Below are 17,135 nucleotides of genomic sequence, written 5' to 3'. Positions count from 1 at the left end.
GCAGCGGCAGCTACTAGTACCTCAGCACTCTGGGTGGGCCTGAGGTCTCAGAATCAAGAGTGGTAAACACTATGTTCAAATGTCCTATAGGTGACAGGCTTTCTTTGAGCACTTTACCCATCTTTATCCCTCTTTTTTTTTTTTTTTTTTGAGACACGGTCTTGCTCTGTTGCCCAGGCTGGAGTGCAATGGTGCAATCTCTGCTCACTGCAACCTCCGCCTCCCGGGTTCAAACCATTCTCCTGCTTCAGCCTCCCAAGTAGCTGGGACTACCAGGGCCTGCCACCACACCTGGCTAATTATTGTATTTTTAGTAGAGACGGGGTTTCATCATATTGGCCAGGCTGGCCTCAAACTCCTGACCTCAAGTGATCTACCTGCCTCAGCTCCCAAAGTGCTGAGATTACGGGTATGAGTCACCGCACCCAGCCTGTATCCTCTTTTTGGAAAATATATTTTATTTTAAGTATGGAAGGCTTCACAAATATGTGGGTCATTCTTGTACAGGGGTCATGCTCGTCTTCTCTGTATCACTCCAATTCTGGTATATGTGCTGCTGGGGCAAGCACTCATTTTATCTCCTAATACCCTCTTTACAAATGAGGCAGATAAGGACAGAGAGGTTTGGGAATCTGCCTAACGTCACACAGCTAGTGGGCACAGAGCCAGGAACCACACCCAGGCAGTTTGGTGCTAACTCTACACTCTAGTGGTCATTCGTCACGGTCAGCTGAGTGTCCATATGAGGGGCCCGTGGACACCACCGCCTTAGAAACACTCGGGAAGTCCGTGCCGTCTGTCTCCGTGAAAATGCGGTGGATGAGTGAAGTGACTTGGGCAGGAGGTCACATGCTTGGAAGTGGCGGGGCCAGAACCTAGGTCTGTCTGGCTCATGTTAGTCCCTCTGCTATACTACCTCCCCCACTGGCTGCCCCCACAGAGGCAGGGGACAGTGACAACGCCTGCCATGGTGAGCAGGAGATAAAATCCCTGCCAGGCTTTGGCCCAGATAACAACCATCCATTCTTGTGGCTGCTTTTCTGAAACAAAAAATGAAAACAATGCCGCCTCCATGTGGTGTGACAGGAGGGGACAGGAAGGTGCCTTTTAACGCAACCTGTCTTTTACCAAGCAAAAGTCCTGAGAACCGGGGTCCCACATACCCCGGGCCCCGCAACTCCAGGGCTGCAGCTCAGAGGGCTCGGTGGGCAGAGTCAGCTTCACAGCAGCAGTTGGGCACCCAGAGGTGTGGCGGCGTCTCCTCCACAACTCCAGGAATGCCCTCTGCCTGTCCCCCACACTGTAGGCCTGTGTGCTGGGGCTGGCATCAGCACTGTTGCTGTCAGCCTCCCACGCTGTGGGATCAGTGTGTTGAGGCACTGGCTGGGTGCTCTAGGATTTTACTTGGCCAACTCCTTCCTCCAGGGCCCATTTGCCTGCACAGCCCATCCTCATGTGCAGCATGGAGGACAAAGAAAATCCCCTGGTGAGCCTGCCCTGATCTCCAGTTGTCCCTTGCCACCAGCCTGGGCCGGCTCCCGACCACTTCCCTCCCATCCCTCCTCCTGGGCTCCCGTTCACTCCCCACTGCTGGAACCCCAGCCTCTCCTTCCAGCTCCAGAGCCCTTTGTGCTTGGAGATGGCATTCCCAGGGGATCTGAGCACATGTACACTGGCTGCCCTGAAGTCTCCCCTCTCGTCCTTGAAGTGGCACGTGACCGAGGGACCAGCACACAGGCCCAGATTCTCACACTGATCCTCACGTTGCTCCCACTGGGGGAGGAGCCAACAGGCAGCCCCGCCTCCGTGTCACCCCTGCGTCCAGACCATGTGGCTGGTGCTGTCACGAGGCTTGGAGGCTGACCCAAACCAGGTCAGGCCCAGACAAGGACAGTGACCCGGGGGCTGGCTCCACCTTACAGGAGGAAGGGTCTGAATTGGTTTGGCATGTTGGGATTGCCGGTGGGGTCCCAGAACCCAACAGGCTCCCTTGTGGAATTGGTTCAGCATGTTGGGGTGGCCAGCGGGGCCCCAGAACCCAGCAGGGTTCCCTTGTGTCTGCTGTCAGGCATTTTCCCAAACTCGGAAATCAACGGTCACTGTGGGACTCAGAGGAGAGACATGACTGGCCGAGTGAGCAACATCATCACCCGGAGGAATAAAAACAAAGGGCGTTTTCAGTTTTCACAGAGAACCTGGCATCAACTAAAGAGGACAGGGTTGTCCTGGCAACAGCTGTCATGGAAACAGGAGCTATTTTAGAGTCAACCTGCCTTTCATTGGAAGAAAATGCTGATTCAGATGACAACATCCCTCACTCTCTTTTCCATCCTCAGTCCCCCTGGAGACCCCGTCTCTTCCCTGCTATTCACAGAAGCAGGGCCAGTTCATCCCCCACCCCAGCATCTCTCTGTTAGGCAGGGGGCAGGCAGGGCCGCTATGAGCTCTGGGGGTGGTCCTGGCAACTGCTACAGGCTGGGGGCACACAGAAGGGCTGTGACCCTCCTTTGGGACCTGGCCAAGTGAGGCAAGGGGCTGGCCAGCTGTCAGTCCCACATCTCGGGGGTCTGAGCCTTGACCTACCTTCCAGTCTGTGTCTGCAGCCAAGAGGAAGGCATCAGAGCTCTCCTAGGGGAAGGCAAACAGAGGGGGTGGCAAGTTAGGCCCTAGCTGGTCTGGGGAGACCATGGGGCCTTAGCAGACTCAATTTCTGTCCCAGTCTGTATTTTCTTTCTTTCTTTTTTTTTTTAGAGACAGGGTCTCACTCTATCACCCAGGCTGGAGTGTAGTGGCACAATCACAGCTCACTGCATCCTCAAACTCCTAGGTTCAAATGATCCTCCTGCCTTGGCCTCCTGAAGCGCTGGGATTACAGACATGAAACATCGTGCCCAGCCCACCAGTCTGTCTCAGTGTTAACAAAACTGACCAACGGCTCACCAAGGTGCCAGGTATTGGCCACCAAGTACTTGGTGGAGGAGCCTGTGAGCGTCCTCATTAAGGATATGAGTATTCCATCTTATAGGCCACGAGGGTGAGGCTTAGAGAGGCTGAGTCACAGGCTAGAAAGTGCTGGAATCTCCCACTGCAAATCCTTGCTGTTGGTCACTCTGCCCTCCTGCTACCGTAGATGTTTTTCTGACCATCAGGGCACAAGGGTGGAAGAAAGGGAGGGAAGGGGAGAGGTGGGCGTGACTAACATGCCCATGTGTAGGGATGGGGAAGCTGAGGCCCACACAGTGAGGGGACTTTTCCAATCCACACAAAGGTACAGTGGCAGCTGCTCCCACCTCTCCAGACCTGGTCGCTTTGCGCCTCAGATCACTGGAGCTTACTTCACAGTGAACCGTTTGAGTCTGGCTAGTACCTGTTCTGCCCACTGGACCGCTGGTGTCACAAGGGCGGGACCACGTCTGGCTGTGCTCTCAGTATGAAGCTGGCATGGAAGGGGCTCATCAGACACAAACAGATCTGGATGAACAATCAGGCTTCACCAATGAGGGGAGAGAGGCTCAAAATGCGCCCACAGGTTACGAGGCTGCACAGATGGCCAGGGGAGGAGTGGGGGCTGGAACCCCACGTCTGAGTTGCCAGGCTCTCCCTGAAGCCAAGGGGAGGGTGGCTGTGCGACTCACCCGCTCTGGGTCCGTCTCCCTATCTGTATGACAAGGCAGCTGGCCAGCTCAAACTTGGGCCACTTTCGGGCCTGGGGAGGGAAACTAATCAGGGACCGGCACACGTCCGGGTAAAGGAAAACTCACAGGTCCTGCCTTGCCTTCCCCTGCGTCTGCCTAGAAACCTCTGTGCCCTGCTCTGCGAGGCTGTGAACTCACGGGCAGGTCACTCCGCCTCCAAGCCTCAGTGTTGTGAGGATTACAGGAGAAGCTTGGTGTTGCCCATCATTCTGCCCTTTGTATCCCAGCGCTGGACTGTGCCTGCTACAGATTCTTTTAAGGAATAAATACATGGATTGACCAGGCATGGTGGCACATGCCTATAATCCCAGCACTTTAGGAAGCTGAGGCAGGCAGATCACCTGAGGTCAGGAGTTCGAGATCAGCCTGGCCAACATGTCAAAACCCTGTCTCTACTAAAAATACAAAAATTAGCCGGGTGTGGTGGTACGTGCCTGTAATCCCAGCTGCTAGGGAGGCTGAGGCAGGAGAATCACTTGAACCTGGGAGGCAGAGGTTGCAGTGAGCTGAGATTGTGCCACTGCACTCCAGCCTGGGTGATAGAGTGAGACTCTGAATCAAAAACAAACAAACAAAAAAACCATGGATGACCGAGATAGTCACATGAGAAACAGGGTGCCACAGGAGGAAGAGGGAAGCAGTCAGCTAGGAAAGTACAAGGAGGAAAATGACCCCAAATCACAGGAGTGGGAGGGAGAAGAATGAAACCAGTATTTCTGCCATTTTTCCCCAAACAAGGAAGAGTTCAGCCACCTGCTTTCCAGCAGGCCAGGTGGTGGAGAAAATCAGAAGGAACTGGGGGTTCCCATACCCAAAGAGGAAAGCCAGGCTTTGGGCTGCCTGTGACTGTCACATAGAGAATGGCCGCACCCACTCAGGCTTCTGCAGATTCCTTCCAGGCCCGTGGGGACTCTGCAGGGAGGAGGGGAGGAGAGGAGGGAAGGGATGGGGCTGGAGGGGGAGGACAAGGGCCTGGGGCTGATGATGAATGGATCCTCTCACTCAAAGACCTTGCACAAGGGGGCTGAAGAGAAGACAGGGGAGATGTCTATACTCGGGACCTTAAGAGGGCGATTATCTCAGAGAAGGACAGAGGAGGCAGTTTTGTTACAAGCAAAAGCTAACAAAAAAGAAGGCCAGGTGTGGTCACTCATATCTGTAATCCCAGCACTCTGGGAGGCCTAGGCAGGAGGATCACTTGAGCCCAGGAGGTCCAGGCTGCAGTGAGCTAGGATTGTGGCACTATACTCCAGACTGGGTGACAGGGTGAGACCCTGACTGTCTGTCTGTCTGTCTGTCTGTCTCTCTCTCTCTCTCTCACACACACACACGGTTGAGCAGATAACGGCAGGGTGTGCTGTATGCTCTCTGGGTCTGGGGGCCCCAGGAGATGAAGGGTGTGGGAAGGGAAGGATCCAAAGGCCAAGAAAATGCAGGGTGTGCTGAGGGAGGTGGAGGAGTGGTGTGTGGGAGGCGGGATGGGGACACAGGCGCAGAGGGATCCACAGACAGGCCAGGCACTGGAGTCTCCAAAGGCAAAAGCCAGGCTCCAGTGGCGGGCAGGCAGGCTGTGAGTAAATGTGTGGGAATCCTCACCTCCCACTGGACTGAGAGAATTTATACCTGGCAAATGGCAGAACGTTTAAAAAGTGAACAGGGTGCCAGATGAAGTGGCTCATGATTGTAATCCCAGCTGCTTGGGAGGCTGAGGTGGGCCAGGAGTTCGAGACCAGCCTGGGCAACATAGCAAGATCACTTGTCTCTACAAAGTAGAAAAATGAGCCAGGCATGGTGGTGCATGCCTGTAGTTCCAGCTACTCAGGAGGCTGAAGTAGGAGGATCGCTTAAGCCCTCTCTAGCGTCCTTGAAGAAGGAGGAGGCTGTTATGGTGACACCACTGCACTCTAGCCTGGGTGCCAGAGCCAGACTTATCTCCACACAAAAATAAAAAATAAATAGAAAGTGAAAAGGATGGGGCTGGGCACAGTGGATCACGCCTGTAATCCCAGCACTTTGGGAGGCCGAGGTGAGTGAATCACCTGAGGTTGGGAGTTTGAGGCCAGCCTGATCAACATGGAGAAACTCCATCTCTACTAAAACTACAAAATTAGCTGGGGTGGTGGCACACGCCTGTAATCCCAGCTACTCAGGAGGCTGAGGCAGGAGAATCGCTTGAATCCGGGAGGTGGAGGTTGCGGTGAGCCAAGATCGCGCCATGGCACTCCAGCCTAGGCAACAAGAGCAAAACTCCATCTCAAAAAAAAAAAAAAAAAAAAAAAAAAAGCGAAAAGGCTGGATGCTTTCAGCACTACAGCTGAAAAAGGAGAATCTGTCTGTGAGAGCCACAGCCTGAGAGCGCCAGACTAGCTCTTGAAGACAGAGAGAGGGGGTAGGACTGCACGGCGTGCCATGCTGCAGCATCCAGGAGGCCGTGTCGGGTGTGGTGGGGCTTTGTTTTAGACAGAGTCTTATCTGTCGCCCAGATTGGAGTGCAGTGGCGATATCTGGGCTCACTGCAACCTCCGCCTCCCGGGTTCAAGTGATTGTCCTGCCTCAGCCTCCCGAGTAGCTGGGATTATAGGAGCTCATCACCACATCTGGCTAATTTTGTATTTTTAGTAGAGACAGGGTTTCACCATGTTGGTCAGGCTGGTCTCGAACTCCTGACACCCACCTCAGCCTCCCAAAGTGCTGGGATTATAGGTATGAGCCACCATGCCCGGTCGGCTTTTGTTTTGTTTTGTTTTTAAGACACAGTCTCGCTCTGTCGCCCAGGCTAGAGTGTAGTGGTGCAATCTCGGCTCACTGCAACCTCCACCTCCCAGGGTCAAGTGATTCTCCTGCCTCAGCCTCCTGAATAGCAGGGATTACAGCACTACGCCCAGCTAATTTTTGTAATTTTAGTAGAGATGGGGTTTCATCATGTTGGCCAGGCTGGTCTTGAACTCCGGATCTCAGGTGACCCACCCACCTTGGGCTCCCAAAGTGCTGGGATTACAGGCATGAGCCAACATGTCTGGCAGGAATGGGGCTTTTAAGGTGCCTTTGGAAAAAGCAGATGTGCCCAGGCCCACAGCTTGGGGCCTGTGCTGACTCATGAAGGAGGGAAGAAGCCTCCACAGGATCTGAAACGGAGACCCTCATGCAGGGGTGAGGATGTCATGGTGGCAAACTCTGGTCCTGGTGATGGGTGGATAGAGAGACACTACCTGCAGTGGTGCCAGGCTGCTCAGTGGGCATGAACAGGCAGGAGTATGCCTGCTGAGTCAGGGAGGGAGGGGCGGTGAGGGCTGGGCCAGAATAAGGCAGAGAAGGGTGCCCAGCTGAGGTGGGCAGTGGAAGAGACAGGCATGGAAGTTATCAGGCCAAGATGCCCTCAGCTCTCCCCATTGTGCTAGGGGGCCCCGCTGGGCCACAGAGGCACACCCCATACCGGCAGGCAGCACCTCCGTGCAGCTGTCCCGCAACCTGCACACTTCAGCACTTGTGATGGGATGCAGGGGTCCCCGAGGGCCCCTCACAGGAGAACTCTGCTTTCATGCCTCAAAAGACAGGCTGGTAGGCAGGCACAGAGGCTCAGGCCTGTCATCCTAGCACGTAGGAAGGCTGAGGTGGGAGGATCACTTGCACCCAGAAGTTCAAGACCAGTCTGGGCAACAGAGCAAGACTCATCTCTACAAAATGGAAAAATTAGCCAGGTGTGGTGGCACATGCCTATGATCCTGGCTACTCGGGAGGCTGAGGCAGGAGGATCACTTGAGCCCAGAAAGCTGAGGCTGCAGTGGGCTATGATGGCACCACTGCACGCCAGCCTGGGTGACAGAGTGAGACCCTGTTTCAGAAGAAAAAAAAAAAAAAAAGAAAGAAAGAAAGGAAAAGAAAAGTCAGAAAGAAAGACACAGGCAGGAGTGGCGAGGAGGGACTTTTTAGAAAGTTCTGAGAACCTTCTTCCTTCTGAGCTGTATTACCATCTGTGGCTTCCACCCAGCCCATGTTTTTACTGAGAACCCACTGTGTGCTGTGTGGGGCACTGGGGAGACCTGGGGGTGCAAAACAGAATAGATCTCTGTCCTGGGAACCTGTGGGGTGGGGCACACACAAACCAGGCTGAGTGACACGGCCAGGGCCAGAGCGTGTTGGGGTTTCAATATTAGACCCAGGGGTTAGAGAGGGACTCTCTGAGGAGGGAGCATTTGAGCAGAGGCCTGAATAAAACAAGAAGTGGAGCCAGCCCTGCAAATTTCTGGGCTAGTGTATCCCAGGCAGATACACCGGGAATGTGATGGGCATGTTCAAGGAGGCTAGAGAGAAGCTGGGGACAGGCTTGGGAGACAGGCTGGGGAGCTGGTGCAGATTGCATCCTGGGTTCCAGCTCTGACTGAGATGGCTTGTTAAGCAGAGAAGTGACATGGCTTGTTTTTTATTTATTTATGTTCTGAGACAGAGTCTTACTCTGTTGCCCAGGCTGGAGTGCAGCAGTGCAGTCTTGGGGTTGAACCTCCTGGGTTCAAGTGATTCAGCCTCCTGAGTAGCTGGGACTACAGGTGTCCACCACCACGCCCGGCTAATTTTTGTATTTTTAATGGAGACAGGGTTTCACCATGTTGGCCAGGCTGGTCTCAAACTCCTGACCTCATGTGATCTGCCCACCTTGGCCTCCCAAAGTGCTGGGATTATAGGTGTGAGCCACCATGCCCAGCTCATGGCTTATTTTTAAAGGGTAAAGAGCAAAGACAGAGGCAAAAAGACTAGCAAGGAGGATCCTGCAAGCATCCTGGGGCAACAGCCGATGGAGGCTTAGACCAGGGAGCAAGTAAAGTTAGAATAAAGGACTTGAAAAATGTGCAGTCACCACCCCACCAGGGCAGCTTATCTGTGGCTGCTCTCGGATAAGCCACGTCTTGTCAGTTAACTCGAGGTTCTGTCTGTAAGGTAACACTGTACTCTTCTTGGGGGCAGGGCTGCCACCTCATGTGGTTGGATCCCTGGATCCTGGCTGCTCAGCAGCTCCTGGGCTCCTCTCCTTGTGATGGAAGGCTGGGGAGGCAGGGCAGGGCAGAGGACAGCACCCTGTAGATTTGAGGGGCTGGGCTCCTGGCCTCCCCATCTGTAAAAGGAGGGGGTCCAGGCAGCATAACTTGCAGGAACTCCAGCCCTGATGCCTCAGAATCCAACAAGCAGGGAACCCACACTTTTTGCAAAGTGGTTTGTGTCACAGTCACCAGTATGATGGCACTGGGAGGGAGGGAAAGGGAAGGTGGACAGGGTGTTGTCGCAACAAAAAAGGGTGGCATGAAAGTCACTCTGGCCTCTAACGCCTTGTCCCATGACAGGGGGGTCTTGGGGACAAAATCATAACCTGTGGTGCCTCTGTCCCACTGCCCTGGGCGGCACTGTTAGACCTGCCCAGGCACCACAGAGGCTTGGGAGGCTGATAAGGAAGAGCGCACAGATGGGGGAGCAGCGTGCCCTGCTGGAGCCAGCACTGCCCGGTAGTTACCTCTTGGGGCTCCTGGGCTGTCCACAAACGGGTTGATACGGCCTCATTCCCCCACTAGCTGTGTGACCTTGGCCAACTGGGTTCACCTCTCTGTGCATCCGTTTTCTTGCCATTAAAGCGGGAATAACTCTCCTGTAGCACCTTTAGCCTCAAAGACGGCTGAAGCCACCTTGAGGCTGGGTGGGTCTGGGTGGCACTCAGGCCTCCCGGAACTCCTCGCCGAGGCAAGGACAGGGCTTCTTGGGGTGGCCGGCCCTGGGGAGGGTCAGCTGCAGGGAAGGCGCGCGGTCTCCCTCTTGGCCACGAGGTGGCGCACTCGGCCCTAATACCTCAAAGGCGCGACTCCAACTCACCAGCTCGGTGGCGTCCTGGCCCCGGAGCAGCGGCTTCTCCTCAGGGAATCGCAGCTCCTGCAGCCCGGCCATGGTCACGTCGTGGAGCAGGAGGCCTAGGGAGGGAGGGCAGGGTTGAGGTCTGCTGCAGCGGGGACGCCCGGGCGGAGAAGGACAGCGCAAGCCAGGGCTGGGGCAGAAGCGCGGGGACCAGACGCATTGTCCCCCTGGCCCCCAAGCGCAGCCCACCCAGGCACTCAGGGCCCCCAGGCCTCCGTCTGCAAGCTCGGCCTGTCTGGCTTGGGGGATAATGGGGGGATACCATTATAGTATTTGTTTTCTCGTTTTTTTTGTTTTTTGTTTTTTTTTTAAACACTGAGTCTCGCTCTGTGGCCCAGGCTGGAGTGCAGTGGCGCAATCTCGGCTCACTGCAACCTTCGCCTCCTGGGTTCAAGCGATTCTCCCGCCTCAGCCTCCCAAGGAGCTGAGATTACGGGTGTGCACCACCACCTTGCTAACTTTTGTGTTTTTAGTAGAGTCGGGGTTTCACCATGTTGGTCACCCTGGTCTCGAACTCCTGACCTCAAGTGATCCACCCGCCTCGGTCTCCCAAAGTGTTAAGATTTCAGGTGTGAGATACCACACCCAGCCTATTATTTGCTCTTAAAAATTAAAACATGTTTCCAAATAAAAGAGAAAAGCAACGTCATGATTCCTAGAACAATTACAAGCAAAATTCTGCCTTTATTGAGAAGCAGAAGGGCACGTGCAGGGAGGCCAAACCCAGGGTCAGACGCAGACAGAGTCCCCTGCCGAGGGCCTCTGGTGTCTGAAGCGGACAGTGGGGCTCTGGAGGACAGAGAGACTGGAGAGGAACAGAGCTGAGAGCTCCCCGGAGGGCTCCCAAGATGAGCCTGTGTGAAGATGGGCCAGGGAGGGGTGGGAGTAGAGGCTCTGGTGGTGTCACAGGTTGAGTGATGTTGAAAGCGGGGATGCAGGCCTCAATTCAGGCCACCAGCAGGGAGGGGGTGACACACAGGGGCTGCTCAGCTGCCAGAGGGTGGGCCTGGGAAATCCCAGGGGTTTCTGAACCTCAGAAGAAGAATGGGTCATACACGCAGGCATGTGTGTGTGTGTGTCTCTGTGCCTGTGTGTGTGTATGCAGCAGCCAGTGGTAGAGGAAGGAAGACAGAGGGTCCCAGGACCCCATAATTCCTCTAGGAACGGCACCATCATCCCTTAATTTCAGGATGGCAGAGGTCAGAATGCACCAAGAGAAAAACTAGCCAAGAACATGATCTAGAAATTCATAAAAGAATTAAAAATGGCCAGTACCTACATGGAAAAATATTCAAGCTCACTAGAAGTCAAAGAAATTTAAATTAAGATACTTTTTTTATTTTGGCCAGGCACCGTGGCTCATGCCTATAATCCCAGCATTTTGGGCAGCTAAGGCTGAAGGAGCACTTGAGCCCAGAGGTGCAGGACCAACCTGGACAACATAGCAAGACCCCATCTCTACGAAAAAACTAAAGTAGCTGGGTGTGGTGGTGACAGCCTATGGTCCCAGCTACTCAGGAGGCTGAGGTGGGAGGATCACTTGAGACCAGGAGTTCAAGGTTACAGGGAGCTATGATTACACCACTCCACTCCAGCCTGAGTGACAGAGCAAGACCCTGTCTCGAATGAATGAATGGATAGCTCTTTCTTTTTTTGCCAATGGCATTGGCAAAGTTTACATGGCTAGCAAAGGTGTACTAAAACAGACACTTCTTATATGGCTTGTAAGTATATAAATGGACATATCTTTTTGGAGGGCAGTTTTGCAAATGAATTAAAATCATTTAAAAGGTTCATACTCTCAGACTCAGCAATCCTCTCCCGTGGAGAAATCGCCTAAAGAAACCAGAGATGGCAACAAATAATTTATCTATAAGAATTCTCAGCACAGTGCCATTTGCAATAGAGAAAAAAATTAAAAAAAAAAAAAGTCCATCAATAGGGTACAAGATAAACTGTGTGTCAATAATAAAAGATGATTTAATATAATAAGAAAATTCCTGTTACAATAAATAGAAAAGCAGGCCTGGGTCCCTGCGCACGTGCCATGCCGGAGTCCCAGCTCCCAGTGGTTTCCGAGGAAACAGCTAACACAATGCAGATGGGCTGTATTTTTAGAAAGGCATCCTTGAGGCTCTCCCGCTCCCATTTCCATCCTTTCTGATGTGTGCACGCTCACCCATCCATCCAGGGCATGGGGGCTGGGAGAGCTGAAAGAAAGGTCCCCTCCTTGGAAAACTCTTCTGCATCAGGACATCTTAGCCACCTGCTTTCCTGAACACCCATCTCAATTAAAGTCCTTGGTAGCCCTGGGGTGTCCCTGTGGCCCCCCACCCCCAGCCTGTTATGAAACCACCCTGGACACCATCCTCCCCAAGGACCATGCTATTAAAAGGGCTGAGAGTGGGCAGTGCAGGGACAGATGGCCTGTGACGGAGGTGGTGGCGGGGAAGGGGGCAGAGAGAGACCTCATCATCCAGAGAACTGGGAATGGCTCAGCCCATGAAAAACAGACAGTCCAGGGTCTGGCTGGAGTTGCGGGGCTCCAGGACAAAGAGGCCAGAGTAGACATTTCCACAGCAGGGTGGCAGAGAATTTTCTTCTAAAGAAAGTTAGGATTTTTTTTTTTTTTTTAAGAAGCTATGTGATAAGTTATAAGAAAATGAGAGTCCTACTAATGAAGCCTGGCTAAGGTCCCCAAGGAGTTAAGTAGCACAGAAGTGGGAAGACGCCAGGGTCTATGAAGCGGCCAACAATGGCTCTTTCCACTCCGCCATGCTTTTTCCCTTCTTGATCTCTTATTCCTTAAAGGGACGGGAGCTGCCCTGTCCAGCCCCCAGTGCAAAGACAAGAGCTCTCCCAGGAGGCGTGTGTGCAGGGACCTGCTGGGCAGACAGAAGCTGTAAACACGGAATGGGCCTGGGATAAGTCCCAACGCTTCTACTTCTTAGGGGTAAGATCTGGAGCCACTGAAACCAGGCCATCATTTCTACCCTATCATTCAATGGCTAGCTTTATTTTGGGCAAATCACTCAAAGCCTCACTTATTTGCAATATGAGAGCATGTTGCCCACCTCAGAAAAGTCTGAGGTGCAATAGAAACAATAAATATATAAATAACTTTTTTTTAGACGGATTCTTACTCTGTCATCCAGGCTGGCGTGCAGTGGCATGATCTCGGCTCACTGCAGCCTCTGCCTCCTGAGTTCAAGTGATTCTCCTGCTCCATCCTCCCAAGTAGTTGGGATTACAGGCACCTGCCACCACGCCCAGCAATTTTTGTTTTTGTTTTTTTTTGTATTTTTAGTAAAATGAGTTTTTGCCATGTTGGCCAGGTTGGTCTTGAACTCTTGACCTCAGGTGATCCATCTGCCTCAGCCTCCTAAAGTGTAAAAATGACCTTTTTTGTTTGCTCAGAGGGTCTTGGTCAAAACAAACCCTGGCTCTGCTCTAAGGAAACTCCAGGCTGGAGTGCAGTGATACAATCATCGCTCACAGCAGCCTCAAACTCCTAGGCTTAAGTGATCCTCCCACCTCAGCCTCCCAAGTAGCTGGGACCACACGTGTGTGCCACCAGAGCCCCACTATTTTTTTTTTTCATTTTTTGTAGAGATGGGGTCTCACTATGTTGGCCAGACTGGTCTCAAATTCCTGGGCTCAAGCAATCCTCCTACCTCAGCCTCCCAAAGCACTGGGATTACTGGTGTGAGCCACCATGCCCAGCCTAAAATGCCTTTTAAATGAAAGATTTTTGTACATATTTGAATGGAACAAAAAATCACATAGGTGATCAGGGTGTTCCTTGCCTTTCCCTGCCAATTTAAGGTAACTCTGGAGTTTCATTTTTTGTTTTTTCCCTCTTGTTTCTGTTAGATTCACAGCTGCACGCAGAGGGGTGAAGCTGATGTACATAGGGGAGGGATGGTACAAGGGATGAGGGAGAGGAAACAGCCCCTTTGGCTAGGGGACAGTGACATGTCAGAGGCCCCTCAAGGGCAAAAGAGCACCGGGGACTGTGGAAATGGGCTCCTGCGCTGTGTAAGTGTGGGTGGATTCCTTAAGAGGAATTGCATTTCGGTTTAATCACTTCTGGTTGCTGATTTGTGTTTTTTCTCCTTTTCTTCTTTTTTCAAGGCAAACAGGAGCACTCGGCTCCTACCAGGCAGCCAGCAGGCCCCTCCCGCTATGCTTCTGTAACTGTGATTCCATGCTAAGACCCCAGCCAGGTGAATCCTCTGATTTATTAGGGTTAAAAATAGAAGCAATGACTGTGGTCATTCCTGGAACTATCCCATAAATGCTTAAATTGATCAGCAGTAGTTACACATCCTACAGAAAAAAGCAATTGCTGAATCGGGAGAACAAGTGCAGTAGTCCTAGGAGATGGTGGGGGTGTTTGAAAATACACTGGGGGGCCGGGCATGGTGGCTCACACCTGTAATCCTGGCACTTTGGGGGGCCAAGGCAGGCAGATCACTTGAAGCCAGGAGTTCGAGACCAGCCCGGCCAACATGGCAAAACCCTGTCTCTACTAAAAATTCAAAAATTAGCTGGGCGTGATGGTGGGTGCCTGTAATCCCAGCTACTTGGGAGGCTGAGGCAGGAGAATTACTTGAGCCGGGAGGTGGAGGTTGCAGTGAGCTGAGATTGCATCACTGTACTCTAGCCTGGGTGACAAAGCAAGACTCTGAGGAAGAAAGAAGAAAAGAAAAGAAAGAAAAGAAAAGAAAGGAAGGAAAAAAAAAGAAAAGAAGGAAAGAAAGATGAGGGAAGGAAGGAAGGGAGGGAGGGAGGGAGGAAGGAAAGAGAGAAGAGAAAAAAATGAAAATACATTGAAGAATTTGGGTGGTCTCAGTGACTGAGGGTCCTACATTCAGTGCCCAGGGACCACGGGTGAGAAGGGTCATGCAATGTGGGGACAGTGCTACACATGAAGGATCACTCCCCACCCCAGCCCCATAGCTTCACAGTGAGAAACGCTAGAACTGAAAGAGAAGAGAGTAAGACATAAATGGAGTGAAGTTAGAGGATACAGGAGAAGCCAGACAGAGGAACCAGGCCTGTGGGACAGGAAGAGACCAAATAAGAAGAGAGGACTGTGGAATGGCTGGTGTTCTTTCAACCACAGGGGTGAAGGGGACCCACAGGTCAGGGGCAAGGTCCAGTCCACGCTGCCTTGAGTATGCCACACTCCTGAGTTAAAAGGTCCCATTATTATGAGAAATGCCACAGGCAAATGAAATGAGCCACACCCAGGTCTGGCCAGCTCCACCCTGGGGGAGGGGTCCGTACCTCCCCCGGATGTGGCCGAGTGGGAGCGTGTGACTCATGTCCAGGCCTGTGCACCCAGGCACCGCGGACCTGGTATATCCCTACTGCTTGGATCAGAGTTGGTGCTCAGTGATACACGGGCCACCATCCCTACCCGATGCTACACCAGTGCCTGGTTGGAAAAGCAGCCCCAGAAATCTGGGACCCCGGAAATTGGGGAATCACTTTCCAACTGCACTATATAGGGGATCTGGAACTGTCCAGGGAGCTGGACCCTCTTATTACTCTCCCTGTCCTTATCCTGATCTCCTAGGCCTGGGACAGCACTGAGGGTGGGACAGGGATGGGGACTTGGTCTTTCCTCAGGATTCCCAGTTCACAGGTGAGAAATAAGAGGTACAGGAAGGGGCGACTGACCGATGCAAGTTCTCCTGTGGCCAACCCAGGCTGGGGATCCAGAGTGCATGCTCCCACCCGCCTACGTGCATTCTGCCTCGCTGGCTGGGTGGCAGGATGGGAGGATGCGGGCGACATTGCTTTCTCCAGCCCAGGCTCTGTTTCCGTCTCTAGGTACGGCTCCTTAATTTATGCCAAACTTGAACTTGGCCAGTTCTGCTTTTTCCTTGGGTTGAGCCTATGAATCCCTATGCCCCCACCAACCACATCACCACCCTGCATACACGCGCGTGCGCGCACACACACACACACACCCAGCACATTCCACCGCCTTAGGCAGCCGTATTTGGATTCTGGCACTCCTGGCTAAAGCCCCGGGCTGACTCAGTAGGCGCATCCTCCCCACGGGAAGCACATGCCTTTGTTCATGCTGTTCCCTCTGGCTGGAGTGCCTTTCCCCACCATATCCCCACAAGGGGAGCAATATGGAAAACAGTCCTTAATATTACTGAATGCCGTGTTCCAGGCATTTTACATGTACAAGCTCGTTTACTCCTCCTGACTCCTCATAGAGGTAGGTACTATTACTGTCCTCATTTTGTAGCTGAGGAAGTGAGGCATACAGAGGTGACAACCAGCCCAAGGTATTATGACCGGTAAGTGATGGAACCTGAATTTGAACCCATGATGTCTGGGTCTGGAGCTCATATGCTCATGTGTGGACTCTATCATCTTTTTTTTTCTTCTTTTTTAAGACAGAGTCTCACTCTGTTGCCCAGGATGGAGTGCAGTGGTGCGATCTCAGCTCATTGCAACCTCCGCCTTCTGAGTTCAAGTTAATTCTCATCCCTCAGCCTCCCAACATAGCTGGGATTACAGAATTCTGCCACCAGGTCCAGCTAACTTTTGTACTTTTAGTAGTGATGGGGTTTCGCCATGTTGGCCAGGCTGGGACTCTATCGTCTTGCTAACCCACTGATGCATGGATGAGTGGTTTAATTTCCCTACTGTCACCTCCCAGAGGACAGCGACCTGATCTTGTTCATCTGTCCAACCCCATCAGAGACCAAACACACACAGGCTTAATAACTGGTAAAGTAGATGTAGGACAGGCCAGAAATCTCCATGGCTGACCCGCCCACAGAAGCTATAGGAAAGCACAGGATAAACATTTTTGTTGCTCAATTGTCACTGTTCCAATGTCAGTTATAGGCATAAAACAGTATTCAAATGCACACCACCAAGGGTGAGGCCACTCTGATACGAGGCTGTTTGATGGGGCTAGCTGTCAAGAGGCTTCCAGGGCAGTAAGTTTGGCCACAAAACTTGGAGCGGGCAGGGCTGGGCGCGGTAGCTCATGCCTGTAATCCCAGCACTTTGGGAGACAAAGGCAGGCAGATCACTTGAGGTCAGGAGTTCGAGACCAGCCTGGCCAACACAGTGACACCCTGTTTCTACTAAAAATTCAAGAATTAGCCGGGTGTGGTGGCAGGCACCTGTAATCCCAGCTACTCAGGAGGCTGAAGCAGGAGAATCACTCGAACCCGGGAGGCGGAGGTTGCAGTGAGCCGAGATCCTGCCACTGTACTCCAGCCTGGGTGACAGAGCAAGACTCCATCTCAAAAACAAACAAATAAACAAAAGAAAACTTGGAGGGGCAGATGCAGCCTCAGCACATTCCCCACCTCCTGCAGGTTGGTCTGGGCTTTCTCCTTCCTCTCAAATCCTACCGTGTCTCCAGTCTCCCCACGGCATTTGCCAAAATCCCTTAAAGCGGACAGACTTAGTAGCACTCCCATTCTAGGGCTCAATAAGGAGAAAGAAAATACTATGCACTCAATGGAAAAGTGGGCAAAGGTCTGGGATGGGAATTCAGAGGAG

At 52.7% G+C, this 17,135-nt stretch overlaps 1 protein-coding gene and 1 non-coding gene across 15 annotated transcripts in view; both read right to left on the bottom strand.

Moving 5' to 3' along the window:
* The window catches only part of NDRG4 (NDRG family member 4), a 50,781-nt gene that overhangs the window by 15,517 nt on the left and 18,129 nt on the right, over window positions 1-17,135 (bottom strand). For 12 of the 14 annotated variants that reach the window (XM_038008398.2, XM_038008401.2, XM_038008402.2 and 9 more), the window contains exons 2-3: window positions 9,549-9,643; window positions 2,584-2,628 (exon numbers count right to left, since the gene is read on the bottom strand). In XM_038008398.2, the coding sequence (XP_037864326.1) occupies window positions 2,584-2,628; window positions 9,549-9,620 (117 nt within the window). In that variant the 5' untranslated portion in view covers window positions 9,621-9,643. The remainder of the gene's footprint in view (window positions 1-2,583; window positions 2,629-9,548; window positions 9,644-17,135) is intronic. The other 2 variants (XM_038008404.2, XM_007993526.3) reach the window with 1 other exon arrangement.
* On the bottom strand, window positions 463-569 carry LOC119627814 (U6 spliceosomal RNA). Its single transcript, XR_005244038.1, has one exon. It is a non-coding gene; the product is annotated as a U6 spliceosomal RNA (small nuclear RNA).

This window comes from Chlorocebus sabaeus, chromosome 5 (genome assembly GCF_047675955.1).
Source record: "Chlorocebus sabaeus isolate Y175 chromosome 5, mChlSab1.0.hap1, whole genome shotgun sequence".
Classification (NCBI taxonomy): domain Eukaryota; kingdom Metazoa; phylum Chordata; class Mammalia; order Primates; family Cercopithecidae; genus Chlorocebus; species Chlorocebus sabaeus.
Note: the sequence above shows the minus strand (reverse complement) of the source record. Positions and strands in the feature narration are given on the sequence as shown.